The 14,953-nt window shown below is 38.9% G+C and overlaps 1 protein-coding gene across 4 annotated transcripts in view; it reads left to right on the plus strand.

The window, feature by feature from the left end:
- The first annotated feature begins 660 nt into the window (after nt 1–660).
- CPEB4 (cytoplasmic polyadenylation element binding protein 4) overlaps nt 661–14,953 on the plus strand; it is a 72,157-nt gene continuing 57,864 nt past the window's right edge. For all 4 annotated transcript variants that reach the window (XM_054487862.2, XM_054487863.2, XM_054487864.2 and 1 more), the window contains exon 1: nt 661–3,189. In XM_054487862.2, coding sequence (XP_054343837.1) covers nt 2,065–3,189 — 1,125 coding nt within the window. In that variant the 5' untranslated portion in view covers nt 661–2,064. The remainder of the gene's footprint in view (nt 3,190–14,953) is intronic.

Raw genomic sequence — 14,953 nt, forward strand, 5'->3', positions numbered from 1 at the left:
CTGCATCTCTGTGCCTGGGAGACTGCACCAGATGCGAGCCTAGCAGAATGGGAGAGTGGGAGGTGCCGGTGAGTTAACGGAAGGTTAAGGGAGAGTCCCTCGTGAGGTCTACATTCTGGGCCAGGGCAAACGCACTTCTATGCACCGCACAGCTGCTGGGAAGACCCGCCTCCCCTTCCAGATCCCTCTGGGGCGGAGCTCGGGCCAGAGCACGTGATGCTTGGAGCACCATCTTTACTGTGGGCACTCTTCTCATTCATCCGCGGTTTCACGGGCCGCCACTTCGATCTCCAGCACCTTGACCGTATGCCTTCGTGAGCGAGGAATCCGTTCTCCTTGACACGTCCCTATTGCTCCTCCTGCAAAGCCCGGTTAGGGAAGAGAAATATCAAAGGAGTCCCTTGCCCACACAAAAGATGGCGACCTGCTGCGCTCACTCTGGGTGGGGGAAGCGGGTTCCAGGCGCCCGGCCTCACTAGGCGAGGCGCAGACGGAAGAGGCGTCTCTGGAGGTAACTTTTCGACCTTCCTGGGAGTAGCTCTGAAGCGAGGGGGCGTGGTTTCGTCTGAGTTCTAACAGATGATTGGTCTTCCGGCAGGTAGGTGGGGCATGAGTGCTACCCCCACCCCTCCCTCTTCGAACCGGAAGTGTCTCTGGGTCTTTCCAGCTGGTTGTCATTTCACTCGGCTCGGTCCTGAGGAGAAGGACTCAGCCGCGGCTGCGGGACCCGGGCACCGGGAGGCGGTGGCGGCGGCGGCGGCGGCAGCAGCGGCGACAGCAGAGGAGGAAGAGGAGGAAGAAGGAAAGAAAAAGAAGAATCAGGAGGAGTCCTCAACAACGACAGCGGGGACTGCGGGACCAGGGTAAAGCGGCCACGGCGGCGACGGCCCAGCAACCGTGAGGAGAAACAAAAGCCTTCTAAATTATAGTTTAAAAAAAAATTCTGGGGGAAAAGAGAGAGAAAGCCGAGGGGGGAGGCCCTTCTCCTTTAAAATAACTACGGTAGTGGGTTTTTCCTTTTTTTCCTCTTTTTTCCCTCTCTGCGGAGAATCGAACTGAGAGAACTGAACAAACCGCCCCTGGGTCCCATGAGGGAAAAAACCCCGGAGCCGCAGAGAGGGGAAGAGGCAGAAACCGCAGGACCTTCCAGGTCGCCCCCTCGGTCCCCGCACCCCCGGGCCGCCCGCTCACCCTCGTCGAGTCTCGCTAATCCCTCCTGATCGCGACCCCTCCAAGAGGGAGAAACGGGTGTTTCCAACCCCTTTCATGGGGGAGAGGAAGCCGCGGGGAGCCCAGGAACAGCGACCGCAGCAAGATCTGCACCCGGAGCCTCAGGAACAGCCCCAGAGGCCAAAACTGCACCCTGCGAAAGAGCAGAAAACAGGACCAGGAACAGCAGAAACCTCCCTGCAATCATCTTTCCATTAGTCAATGCTGATTTCCTCTCCCGAAACCAGGAATTCACTTCCCACCCCAGATAACCTAATATAATCTATATATATAAATATATAATATATAATGTTCTTAAATTATTCCTGATTTTTTTTAACCAAGCTGCCAAGAAAAGAACGTATTCCCCTCTTAGCCCTATTCTAATTTTTATGTGAGTGAATCTAAACTGCTGAGGAAAACCATATGTGATTGTTAAATTATATATATCTATATTTTTACTCCGCGCAAGGCTTATTCTTCTACATCCATAGATGCTTGAGAAGCTCTGTTTTTGTCATTCATGTACATTTTCCTTTGGAAAAAGAAAGCGCCTATTTTACTAACCAAAGACTTGATTTTTACCCTCTTCATTTTTATTCCCTCCTAAAAATAAGCCCAATTGGATCCATGTCAATGTTTTAAGAGATTTTTTTAAGAGTTGTTTTTTTCTTTCAGAGACCAGAATTCCAAATCAGAACAATTTAAGGTGATAAGCTGCGATCTTTGAGCTAGCTAAAAATAAGACATTTCAAGCAAGCAAGCAAACAACTTAAATTTGGGGTAGAGGAAAAAAAGGCGTGAGACAGCAGGTTGTCATTTTTTATTGTGAGATTCTGCTCCTAAAAATAATAAATGGGGGATTACGGGTTTGGAGTGCTAGTGCAAAGCAATACTGGGAATAAATCTGCTTTTCCAGTCAGATTCCATCCCCATCTGCAGCCTCCACACCATCACCAAAATGCCACCCCCAGCCCTGCTGCTTTTATAAATAATAACACAGCTGCCAATGGCAGCAGTGCTGGGTCAGCTTGGCTTTTTCCTGCTCCAGCTACCCATAACATTCAGGATGAGATCTTGGGGTCAGAAAAAGCAAAAAGTCAGCAACAGGAACAGCAAGACCCCTTAGAAAAGCAGCAGCTTTCCCCAAGTCCAGGTCAGGAAGCAGGAATACTGCCTGAAACAGAGAAGGCAAAATCAGAAGAAAATCAAGGGGACAATTCTTCGGAAAATGGCAATGGGAAGGAGAAAATAAGAATCGAATCTCCAGTATTGACAGGGTTTGATTATCAAGAAGCCACTGGGCTAGGTACTTCAACCCAACCCTTGACATCTAGTGCATCGTCTCTTACTGGTTTCAGTAACTGGTCAGCAGCGATAGCGCCTTCCTCCTCTACAATAATCAATGAAGATGCAAGTTTCTTTCACCAGGGAGGGGTCCCTGCTGCTTCGGCTAATAACGGTGCTCTGTTGTTTCAAAATTTTCCCCATCATGTCAGCCCTGGCTTTGGAGGCAGCTTCTCTCCTCAGATCGGGCCTCTCTCACAGCACCACCCACATCACCCTCATTTCCAGCATCATCACAGCCAGCATCAGCAGCAAAGGAGGTCTCCTGCCAGTCCCCATCCCCCACCCTTCACACATAGAAATGCTGCTTTTAACCAGCTGCCTCATTTGGCGAATAATCTTAACAAACCCCCCTCTCCGTGGAGCAGCTACCAGAGTCCGTCACCAACACCCTCCTCTTCCTGGAGCCCGGGCGGTGGTGGATATGGTGGCTGGGGAGGTTCCCAAGGCCGAGATCACCGCAGAGGGCTGAATGGTGGAATAACGCCCCTGAACTCCATCTCACCTTTGAAGAAAAATTTCGCAAGCAATCATATTCAGCTCCAGAAGTATGCCCGCCCCAGCTCTGCCTTTGCACCTAAATCCTGGATGGAAGATAGCTTGAACAGGGCTGACAACATTTTTCCTTTTCCGGTAAGATTATGTTCCATTAATAGATTAGGATGAATAAGGAAATAGCATGGTGTAATATCTATGTAACTAGAGTTTGAAGTGCCTGTATTCACATCAGAGCTTTTCTTAGATAGAAAATGAATCAATAACCAGACTTTATTTTAGCAGGAGTGTAATTGGAACAAAATATTTAGCTGTTTCTTTGGCAGTTTTCTAAATTGTAGCCTTAATCTTGTCATAGATAATTATGAATACCTGGTAGCTGGTGATGTAGTAATTATTAACTATAATACCTTTCTTGCCTGACATGAGAATCAGGGTCAGTTTTTTCCCTACTTATTTAGATGAGAATAAATAATATATAGATATAAATATATTTCATTGCAGAAACTAATGAGTGTTTTCTGAAGTAACTATATAACTAAACAAATTTCTTTTGACACTATAAGGTAGTGATTCACTGAAAACCAGCTATTGAATTACAGTTTTCTCACTGGTTGGTTGCATTTTAAACCTGGAAACTCTGAACCTTGTAGGTCTGAACAGCCTGAATTGATGGACTTGGCAATTCCTCTTAAACCTCTGCAAATTTTGGCCTACCTTTCATCAGTAACGACTATCTAGTGAGAGAAATGATCTAAATGTTTTCTTCATCCCCCTTTATTTTTGAACACTATGAAACTGTTCATCTCAGAGTGACTCTTTATGCCTTTCACCTATTTGTTTATTTTCCAATGTTAACATTGGAGGTGTAGATAATTAAACCATTCCTAAAAATAGATCCAGGCAAAGATCATTTGTCTTTCTTGCTACCAGAATATCTTTATTCTGGCAAGAGTCATTGATGTTTTTGAATTAATGAGCAGCAAGTTAGGTTGATATGAACTAGATAAACGGAATTTCATAGGTGGTTGAATGTCAGATGCTCCACTAAATGTGTATACTTTGAGGGTATGATTATATGTGTTTAGGAAATTTATAAGGGGTAAGAATCTAGCATTGAATCTAGTTTTCCCAACAACCTCACAAGGTGAGTTCTGTTATTATCCCCATTTTACACATGCAGAAATTGAATATGAGAAATATATAATAAATTAGCCAAGGGTACACAGCTGGTCAGAGTACAAATTCTAAGTTAAAAAAAAAAACCCAAGGATTGAAAATATGTATACATACATGTGTGCACATACACATGTGCTACAGCTAGAGGGTTACTTTAGAAATATTTCTGCAAAGGCTAAAACAGATTATAGAATCATTACACTGTTCCCAAATACGATGTTAGCCCTAGCAGAATTCTGTTTTAATTAGTAATTGACTGAGAGGGAGGGGAAGTTTGCTAAGAGAACCCTATGTCATTACTTCCGTAAGGATTCAGGTGCAGTGCATCTTAAAATTTGTGGGTATATTTAGTTTTCGACTTCTAAAGATGATTTTTTTTTTCTTTTTTTTTTGCCTATCAAAAAGCTGTTGGCATTTGCTTTAAAGGGTTTCGGTTGTTAAAACCAAAGATCAATTACTGTGCTTTAGTGGTCAAGTAAAAAGGCTGTTTAAGACATTGACAATCCCATGAAGTCTATTTTTAAAAAGTTGCCTTTGATATTCCTTTGAACATAAATTTAAAGAAAATTTAATGCAAAGATAAGTTTTATGAATTATTCTTATATTGCTAATTTAAAAAAATGTAAGTTAACATTCAGTACATTTTAACTGGATTAAGATTTGGCTCAGAACTAAATACACTTTTTTTCTTATTTTGCTGCTATATGCTGACACAATGAATTTATGTGGCCTCACGGTTTGGTTCCCATTCTCAGCTTACTGACTTTTGTTAAGATTGCTTTAGGAAAAATGAAAAGTTCAGACAATGAATAAAATATACATATATGCACATCGATATTTTTTCCTGTTGGGCTAATAGAGTGTGTGTTATGTGTGAAATCTTTTTGAACAGTTTCTTTGGAGATTAAGTTGATTTATGAAATAATAGTTAGACTAAGATTGATACTAAAATATATTGTTAGAAACTAACTCTTCCCTTAGAACTGCTGTCTTTTATATTGATTATGGGAAAAAGATGGGTCAGTGTACCTGACTTTCAAATATGGTAAGATTCAAAAGTAAATTGTTAATTCTGCTCCCCATCCCCACCATTTGTAGCTCTGTGTGTGTATGTGTGTGTGTGTGTGTGTGTGAGAGAGAGAGAGCGCACGCACACATGTATGAGGAGAGAGAGCTAGCAGTGGGGTGATTTGAAAGTCACAAGAGAAATAAATGATTTGAAAAAAATCTCTGTGACTAGAAGTTCCTAATTGGGTTTTGAAAAAGTCTAAAGAAGTAAGTAAACTGACCACTGTGATTCTTACTTAAATGGATACAGTTCTTTTTGCTTTTTAAAAACCAATAATTCTTGTGAATTAGTTATTTTTGAGAAAAAATATCATTTTAAGTTGGTATAAGTAACTTGGTTAAATTTGTCTTATTTAAATTTGTAACTTGCAGGCACGTGCCTGTAATCCCAGCTACTTGGGAGGCTGAGGCAGAAGGATTGCATGAGCCCAGGAGTTTGGGACCAACCTGGGCAACATAGTGAGACCCCCATCTCAAAAAAATAAATAATTTATAACGTAAACACTATTAATTTTAGGAAAGAAATTTTATAGATATTAGCACTTCAATTTAATTACTATTAAAAAGAATTCCTTTCTTCTGCAATATTTCTCATAGGGGAAAAGAAAGAATAAAAAGAATTCCCTAGGTGTGATAGAGAGATCTTGAAACTTACCGCAGACATTAAGGATAGTGCTTACATGAGTACCTTATAATAATGGTATTCAATCAAAGGCCAGCACGTTATTGTTATATTGAAAGGAAATAATTTACCTGAAGTGTAACTGATACTAGGCAATGTTTATTTTAATTTGAAATGAACCAGAATGATTTTTACATTTGTTTACTGCAGGTTTGGGTACATATAATGAATTAAAATTGATAACCTTTTAAATTCATAATCCTCCCCCCCCAATAACTGATAGGGGAAGACATTTTATTTGGAGGATTTTTGTATATTAAAAGGTGTTTCTAAGTTATTTTTGCTTAGCTTAAAGCTTCATTACATGAATTCAGAGGGCATCACTCAAATCCTGATTTTGTTTGTTTGTTTGTTTGTTTTGAGACAGGGTCTCCCTTTGTCACTCAGGCTGGAGTGCAGTGGCATAATCACAGCTCACTGCAGCCTTGACCTCCCTGGGCTCGAGAGATCCTCCCGCCTCAGCTTCCCCAGTAGCTGGGACTACAGGCACACACTACTATGCCCGGCTAATTTTTGTATTTTTTTTGTAGAGACAGGGTTTCACCATGTTGTCCAGGCTGGTTTCAAACTCCTGGGCTCAAGCAATCCACTCGCAGTGCTGAGATTGCAGGTGTGAGCCACCGTGCCTGACTGAAATCCTGTTTTTAGATACAGCTAAAGTAATATGCATATAATAATAGCTAACATGCGGCCGAGTGCGGTAGCTCACGCCTGTAATCCCAGCACTTTGGGAGGCTGAGGTAGGCGGATCACTTGAGGTCAAGAGTTCGAGACCAGCTTGGCCAACACGGTGAAACCCTGTCTCTACTAAAAATACAAAAATTAGCTGGGTGTGGTGGTGGGTGCCTGTAATCCCAGCTACTCCGGAGGCTGAGGCAGGAGAATCACTTGATCCCAGGAGGCAGAGGTTGCAGTGAGCTGAGATCATGCCACTGCACCCTAGCCTGGGGGACAGAGTGAGACTCGGACTCAAAAAAAAAAAAAAAAAAAAAATCTAACATGCCTCCTGTGTTCTAAATGTTTTATGTGTATTGATCCATTTAATTCACTCGACAATCCTATGAAGCAGAAATTATTATTATTTTTATTCACAGACAAGATTTGGCTCTTAATCATTATGCTACAGTGCCTCTTCACATAATGATAATATGCCAGGGGGATAGTGGGTGCAGGTGGGGCCGGAAGGGAGAGTGCCTCCCAGACGCATGTAAGATAAGAGGAAAAATTTTACAGTGATACATGATGATCAAAGGCTGATTGTAGATGGAGTATTGAAAGGGGAAAATAATTGAGTATACTTGTTTATCAACTTTAAATGTTAAACTTAGATAATATTTTGGTCAATGCTTTTGTTTTAAATTTTGAGCACATATTATATACCAGGCACTGGGCTAGGTGCTTTCAAATATATTATTTCACTTCCTATGTAGGATTTCTCAGCCCTGTGACATTTGGTTTTATTGTCCCAGTTTCAAAATGAAGGTCCATATTCATGTGACTACAGGCATGATTTGACCCTTACAGTAAGGAAAAAAAAAAAAAATCCTGTCTTACCAAACATATCTTAGAATTCTGACATCCAAAGCAGATAATATATTGGGGCACCTGCCAATAATTATATTTGAGTATAGCATTTCTTTGGAGGGGTGCCTGGATCTTCTGTCCTTACAGGAAAGTAAAGGAGAATTACTTAGTATATGTGCTGACACCCTCTTAACTACAGCTCAATTATGTTGCCGCTTTCATTAGCTAAGAGTCAGGTAGGAAGGAAAAAGACAAAATCTGTGTGTCACAAAGACTATCCTAAAACTTGTTTGATAGGGAAACAAGTGTCTAGATCCTCAAAATTATATACTGCATCTTATATTTGCAAACAGAACACTGCTGCGGTGCTTCAGTTCTGAAAGTCATGGTGGATTATTAAAATTGTCTAATAGGCAACCTCATTACATTTTCTTGTTTCTTAATACAGTATCGTTCCAAGAGGGATCTTTGCATAGGAAACATTTTCTTTGACTTAGAAGGGGAGAAACCAGTTTTTTAACTGTAAATTATGGGTGGGATGGTTCTAGATCTAGCAGAACTGACATATTGGAAAAATCTTCCTCTTTGTAGAAGGCTTTTTAACTAGGTTAGATAGCTTTTCTGATGAAATTAAAACTAATTCCAGGGTAGAGTTTTTTTCTTTTTCTTTTTCTATCTTCAGAGAAGTCATGGAATATGATCAGCACATTGTTCCAACACCTTTCAGGAAAAACCTGTTTATTGCAAGCCTAATAAATGTGGTTGTTGCTGGTTGCAACTAGAAAGATGCTACTTAGCTCATGAGTTTAAGTTTTTGAAAGTCATCCTTGTTGCTGTTCATAAGAAAGAAATGGGGAACCTAGTTTTTAAATTAACATATGCCTAGGTTTGAATTTGACAGTCTCAGTTTATTTTCCTTATGACTTTTTCTCTATTTTGCTAGGAGGAAAATAAGCTTAATAATTCACTGTCATATTTTTTCAGTGCTGTATTGTACCTCAGTTTTTGGTCTCATCTCACATAAGATAATGTGAATAATGTGTTTCTCTTTAAGGCAGAGAGCCTATAATGTGAGCATTTTAACTTTGTGTGACAAAATTCATTTTATTTTATGTTTAATTGTTCAAAGTTGCCTTGCAGAAATTAAAAGTATGTTTTACCATGATGAATTTAGAGCAATATATTTTTTAAAATTCAAATTTATTAGAGATTCCCATCCATTTTTTTCTCATTGCATTTTATCTTATTGAAACAGAATGAGTTCCACCTTTAAGTTTTCAAAAAATACTTAGTAGATAGAAAGATAAAGGTGTTGATACTACTTTCAATCAATTTCTGAAGGTGAAAAGTGAATAATTATTGAGAAAGGCTATTTTGTGAGCCCGAAAATGTAGAGTGAAGCATAGGCTGTGGACTCAGACTTAAGTTTGACTCTGAATTTGAATGTAATTATTTACTATATGAAGCTGTTGTAAAAATAAATAAAATACATATATAAAGCTTTAAAAATTTTGTCTCTAAACTCTAATGAGCAGTGTGACCTTGAGTAAATCTTTTAAATTCCAGAAGAAAATACTTTATCAAGAAAATAATACCTGGCCGGGCATGGTGGCTCACGCCTGTGATCCTAGCACTTTGGGAGGCTGAGGTGGGCGGATCACTTGAGCCCAGGAATTTGAGACCAGGCCTGGGCAACATGGTCAGACCCTGTCTCTAGAAAAAATACAAAACACTTTTTCTAAAATATAATAACACCTAACAGTGAAGGGTAATGTGAGGCACCTTATGTATGTGGCCATATTAGGTTGATTAACTTTTTAAATTTAAAATATGGCTTTCTAATATTGAATAAAGTTATGAAATTAGTTACAAATATAGCTTGTGTTACTGTGAAATATTTTAGTCATGCTTATCTTGCTGTATATGCTTTATTGAATAAGCTATAGATGCAACCCCAGACAGATAAAATATTTAGCAGAATTATCAATTTTCTTGAAGAGAAGTTTTCTAATTAAATATAAGCTTAAACTTTCATTAGCATTGACAGCCTGTTTCTTTCAGTATTTTGAAAGATTTTGGCCACAGTTGTTTTATTAAGAACTTTAGAACATGTGATTGCTTTTGCATACATTAAAGGAGACTACATTTTAATGGAGAATTTATGATTTTTCAGTAAGAGATATGAAAGGGTGCCATAGATTTGAATTGAGAATAGTTTGGCTTTTATCCTGGAATCAAGAGTTTTTAAAAAATATTTTAATGTATTTAGCACACATTTATTGTAGCACCTACTATGTTATGGACTAAGCACAGGACTGTCATAAAAAATGAGTCAATAACATGGTTTGTAATGTATTTTTGACCTGTGCTAATCTTTGAGTAAGACTGAACATGCATTTTTTTCTCTTAAATATTATAAACAAATTATCAACTAGCCCAATAGTTTCATTTCATTTTAATCTATAAGTTTAATCATTAAGGCAAACAGATTCAGTTTTAGCTATAACAAAAAATTGTATAAATGGCATATCCAAACATTTTTATTAACGTAGTCGTTAATGTGTTTATAAATATGTGCTTATATTTGGAAATTTTAAATTTTTAGAAAATTATTTATGATTTTTTTGGAAAATGTAATTATCAATTATAAATACACACTCGTATAAGTTACCTGTATGTTTATATATAACATGTGCTTATTTACATTCTATGACAAAATGGTACCACAAAAGGCAAACTTTAACTTGGATAGCAGAATTCTGGTCCCGTTACATACCAAAGAAAAACTCCATCAGCTACCTATAGGTGCTCATTCATGTTTACAAATGGAATTATTCAAGTTCAAAGCTTTAAGCTGTACAAGCGCATTTTATATTGTAGGGTATTTTGGTTGGGCAATTTCTATTTGCTGAAGATTTATCAGATATATTCTAATCATTTTTTAGTAGACCAAAACTAAGTTATAATTAGTTCCTCAGTATTATATATTTTAAATCTATATTTATTTAAAAATACCATGTAACAATTTAAATAATAGTTCTTCCAGGTATTCTTGAGGAATGCATCTAGTCAATAGGATCATGGTACTAGTCAGTAAAATAGTTGCTGCCATTTTATTGTCTATGAGACCTTAAAAAGATAAAACCCAATATAAGAACGTGACTCAAGAGTGTCCACATACTCTGAAAAAATGTCATTAGAAAACTATCTTAGTTAATGGAAGTCAGATCTGGGTTCCAGATATGGCTCGGCCATTCATTAGCTATGTGACCTAGGCAAACTACAGCACCTTCTGTGTCCTTTATTTTCTCATTTCTTTTGTCTGGTATTTTTGAGGATAAAATGAGATATGTCTAATATTTGACTTCTAGAAGATTCTATTGTTTTAAGAAAACAAGTCATCAAACAGAAATATTAAGTCAAAGTTTTATTCAAAGTATAGCACAATTTCTTTAAATCTGAAAACCCATGTATAACTGGTGTGTGATAATTTGAACTTAATTTTATTTTTTGAGACAAGGTCTCATTCTGTCGCCCAGACTAGAATGCAGTAGCGCGATATTGGTTCACAGCAACCACCACCTCCCGGGTTTAAGCAATTCTCGTTCCTCAGCCTCTCCAGTAGCTGGGACTATAGGCATGTGTCACCAGGCTCATCTAATTTTTGTACTTTTTAGTTCACCATGATGGCCAAGCTGGTCTCGAACTCTTGACCTCAGGTGATCCGCTCGCTTTGGCCTCTGGAAGTGCTGGGATTATAGGCGTGAGCCACTGCACCTGGCCTGAACTTAATTTTAAATAAATAAAATACAATTCCTAAAGTCACTATACTTCACTAATGGTGGGACCGAGGCTAGATGACATACTGATTTTCTTGAACACTGCTGAAAGTGACCAACTGGTGATTTTTTTTTCTCTCTTGGTAAAGCACCCCCTGACCCATGTCTTCTTAAATTTTTATTATGGAAAAATTTAAATATATTCCATGGTAGACAGAATAGTCTAGTGAACTCCTATGTACGTGTCACCTGGCTTCAACAATTATCAGCTCCTAGACAATCCTGTTTCATCTGTACCCTTAACCCTCTCTCTCCCCATTTGTATTATTTTGAAGCAATTGCTTCATATCATATTATTTCATCTGTAAATGGTTCAGTATGTGTCTCTAGAAGGAGTCTTTAAGAGAAAACATTAAAATTTTTTTCAAGTTGTTTGTTTAAAGAAGGGTAGTGAGAAACTGAAGCAAGACCCACATTTCTGTTGTACCTGCTCAGCCTGTTTCACTGCTCAACCTGCTGCCAATAGTGGTGGACCACTATTGGCTTCATCTTCTCTTTCTGTAACATAGAAAAATAAGAGATCCAGTTAAAGCACCCAAATACCAGCTAGTGATTCGAAATTTGGGAGGAGAGTATACCGTTTTCCTCCCTTCATCTTTTCCTTTCTCTAGGTTCACACTTCTGTGGACTTGTGGGCAAGACCTCTGAAAGGAAAGATGAGCGAGAGAACAGGACAGGACTGAGCTTTTATGGTTGCTGTCTTTTTTGTTTTTCTGTTTTTTAAGAGGAATGTAGAGGTTTGGGGTCCCTTGCAGACTTTTAGACTGCATCAACTTTTTAAATTTCTTGCTTGCTTTCAGTGAACAAATGTTTGATGCTTTTGAAGGGCCATGGGCTGAGGATGCTTAACTATGGCAAATGTGATCCTTCTGCTCCTGAAGTGCACTGGCCAGTGACCTCCTCTTTGTGCTTGAGTGTTGAGGAGTGCCTTCTGCCCAGGAGATTCTGGAGAACTGTGGATGGGGGTCGGGGGGGTGTTGTGAGAGTCTAGAAATGTGGAGGCTGGGCACAGGCTGCTTTTTGAGATCACTGTCAAGGCTCACAAAAGAGAAGAGATACTGAGGGTTACAAGACATAAGCTTCCATTTAGGAATAAAGGTTGTGCATTGGCTGGGCGTGGTGGCTCACGCCTGTAATCCCAGCACTTTGAGAGGCCGAGGTGGGTGGATCACCTGAGGTCGGGAGTTTGAGACCAGCCTGACCAACATGGAGAAACCCCATCTCTACTAAAAATACAAAATTAGCCTGATGTGGTGGCGGGCGCCTGTAGTCCCAGCTACTTGGGAGGCTGAGGCAGAAGAATCACTTGAACCCAGGAGGCAGAGGTTGCAGTGAGCCGAGATCGCGCCATTGCACTCCAGCTGGACAACAACAGTGGAACTCTGTCTCAAAAAAAAAAAAAAGTTGTGCATTAGGGTGGACCCCTCTCCCTGCTGACTCTGGACCCTGCTCAGACCTAGCAGACATGGAGAACAGGAACTCTAACAGCCAGTTGAGGTCTAAATGACTTCATTCCTCAAGGCTGAGTGTTAGTATTGTTTACCTGCTTTCCTTGAACTAATGACTTCTTGCCCTGAATAGCTTATTAGGGAGAATTATAAGCTATTATTATTATGATAGTTTTGGGGTCATAGGTTTGAACGTATTTTGATTATCTCTATGAAAACAGGTTATAGAAAACAGCACAGAATCACTGACTTATTCAGATACAACCGATATCTAATTTAAAATGTGAGTTTCATGCTTTTTTTCGTTGCACCATAGAAGGGGCAGAGAAATGTTTATTGAATGAGTTCACTAACCGCCATGCTTTGTGCTCCTGCTGCCCATATACCTTATCTCATTGGCTTTTCACCACAGATTTATAAGGGAGGTGCTATTATCCTCGTTTTGCTGATGAAATTAAGGTTCAATGATATTGCAGCATCAAGATCACTTGCTTAGTGTGTTTGATACTTAGTATCACAAGTATCAAAGCTTGTGATAGATTTTAGTTATTTCTCTCTGCTAGGCAAGATTAGTATGAACAAATTGTCAAGAAGAAGAAAAGGTCTATTGATTCAGGACCTGACTGACTAATCAAGCCTAGAATGGTCATTTGGTTTTTTAATACAAATAAGTGATGACAATAAATGTTTATCATTTTAAGGATTTATAATGCTCAAAATGAATGTGATTTATTTAGTAAAGGTGCAATAAAAAATGTTCTCAGAGGCTTCCTGGAGAGATCTTATTTGTCAATTAACATGGCAACCAAATGGAGCTGTTGATCCAAGGTAATACACTGAAGACATTCATTCATTTAGTTGTAGATCATAATTCTATTAGGGAACATGTGGTAACCTAAGATCTGTTAGACTCTACCTTCATTACAGGAGCTATAATGAAAAAGTACTGATTGAAGAGGGAACTTGCTAAGAAATATGAGATGCTGTTAAATGTGGTCCCTCCTGCTTCAGATAATTACTGCTTTAACTTTAATCTCTGATGCTTGTTGTCTTCATTCAGGCCATGTATATATACTGAAGGATTTCATACCTTGCAGGTAACAATAGAGCAAAAATTCTAGGCCCAAACAAAACTTCACTTAAACCACTTTTCCTGAGCATCTGCTCTGAAGTCAGACTCGACCACTTACTGTGTGACTTTGTAGGGCAATTAGTTAACTTCTCCTAGCTTCATTTGCCTACGATGGGGAAAATAAATGACAGTACTGACTTCATATGATGGTTGTGAGGAACTAATATATGTAAATGTTATGTAATTCATGTAAGATGCACAACACAGAGCCAGGAGGAACATGTTAGCCACTTTCTATATCGGTGGCGATGGCTTTACGGCATGCTACAAGCTGTGGATATGAAAATGAGTGAAGCTCATGGCGCATGGTGATAGTGATAAGCTCTGTCATACAGAGCTTATCACTATCTTGTGGGATGTCAGAGTGCTAGGGAGACATAAGGGAAAAGGGATTTGCTGCCTGTGTAGGGATATGAGGGTCATTTGGAAGTGGAATCTTGAAAGTTGACTGGATAGTCCACTCTTGATGATATGTGAATTTACATATTATTTAATTCAAGAGGAATATTTACATTTTGGCAAATCTTGAATGAAAACTCCCATAGTTACCTTTGATTAATTATGGGCTCTACTGGCATCTCAAAATTTCTATTTATTTTGGCAGCTGACACACTGGCGTACACTTTCCTTTCAAACCAAAATATTTTCCCTTCCCTTCTTTACCAGGGAAAGTTTAAGCCAGAAAGAGAAACTTCTGTAGCCTGGTACAGATATGTAGCAGTCTGAGAAGTGATGATCACAGTAATGTATGTTTTTATAGAAATAGAATGAGTCAAGGGATAGCTGAATTTTGGCTTTGGTTCTTAATAATGTGGTTACATTCAATTAATTACATTTTGTGTTTTAAACTCAGTCTAGTAATGCCAAAACATACTAGCTCAAGTATAAAAAGAAGCAATAATAGAGTAGTGGTGGTGGTGGTGGGTAGCATGGGTTATATTTAGATGAGAACATTTAAGCTCAGTACAGTTATTGCCTGTGAGCACATAACCTAACTGTGAACATCCCAGCATCCAAGACAAAAATGTAA

This window comes from Pongo pygmaeus, chromosome 4, assembly GCF_028885625.2.
Source record: "Pongo pygmaeus isolate AG05252 chromosome 4, NHGRI_mPonPyg2-v2.0_pri, whole genome shotgun sequence".
NCBI classification, from domain to species: Eukaryota; Metazoa; Chordata; class Mammalia; order Primates; family Hominidae; genus Pongo; species Pongo pygmaeus.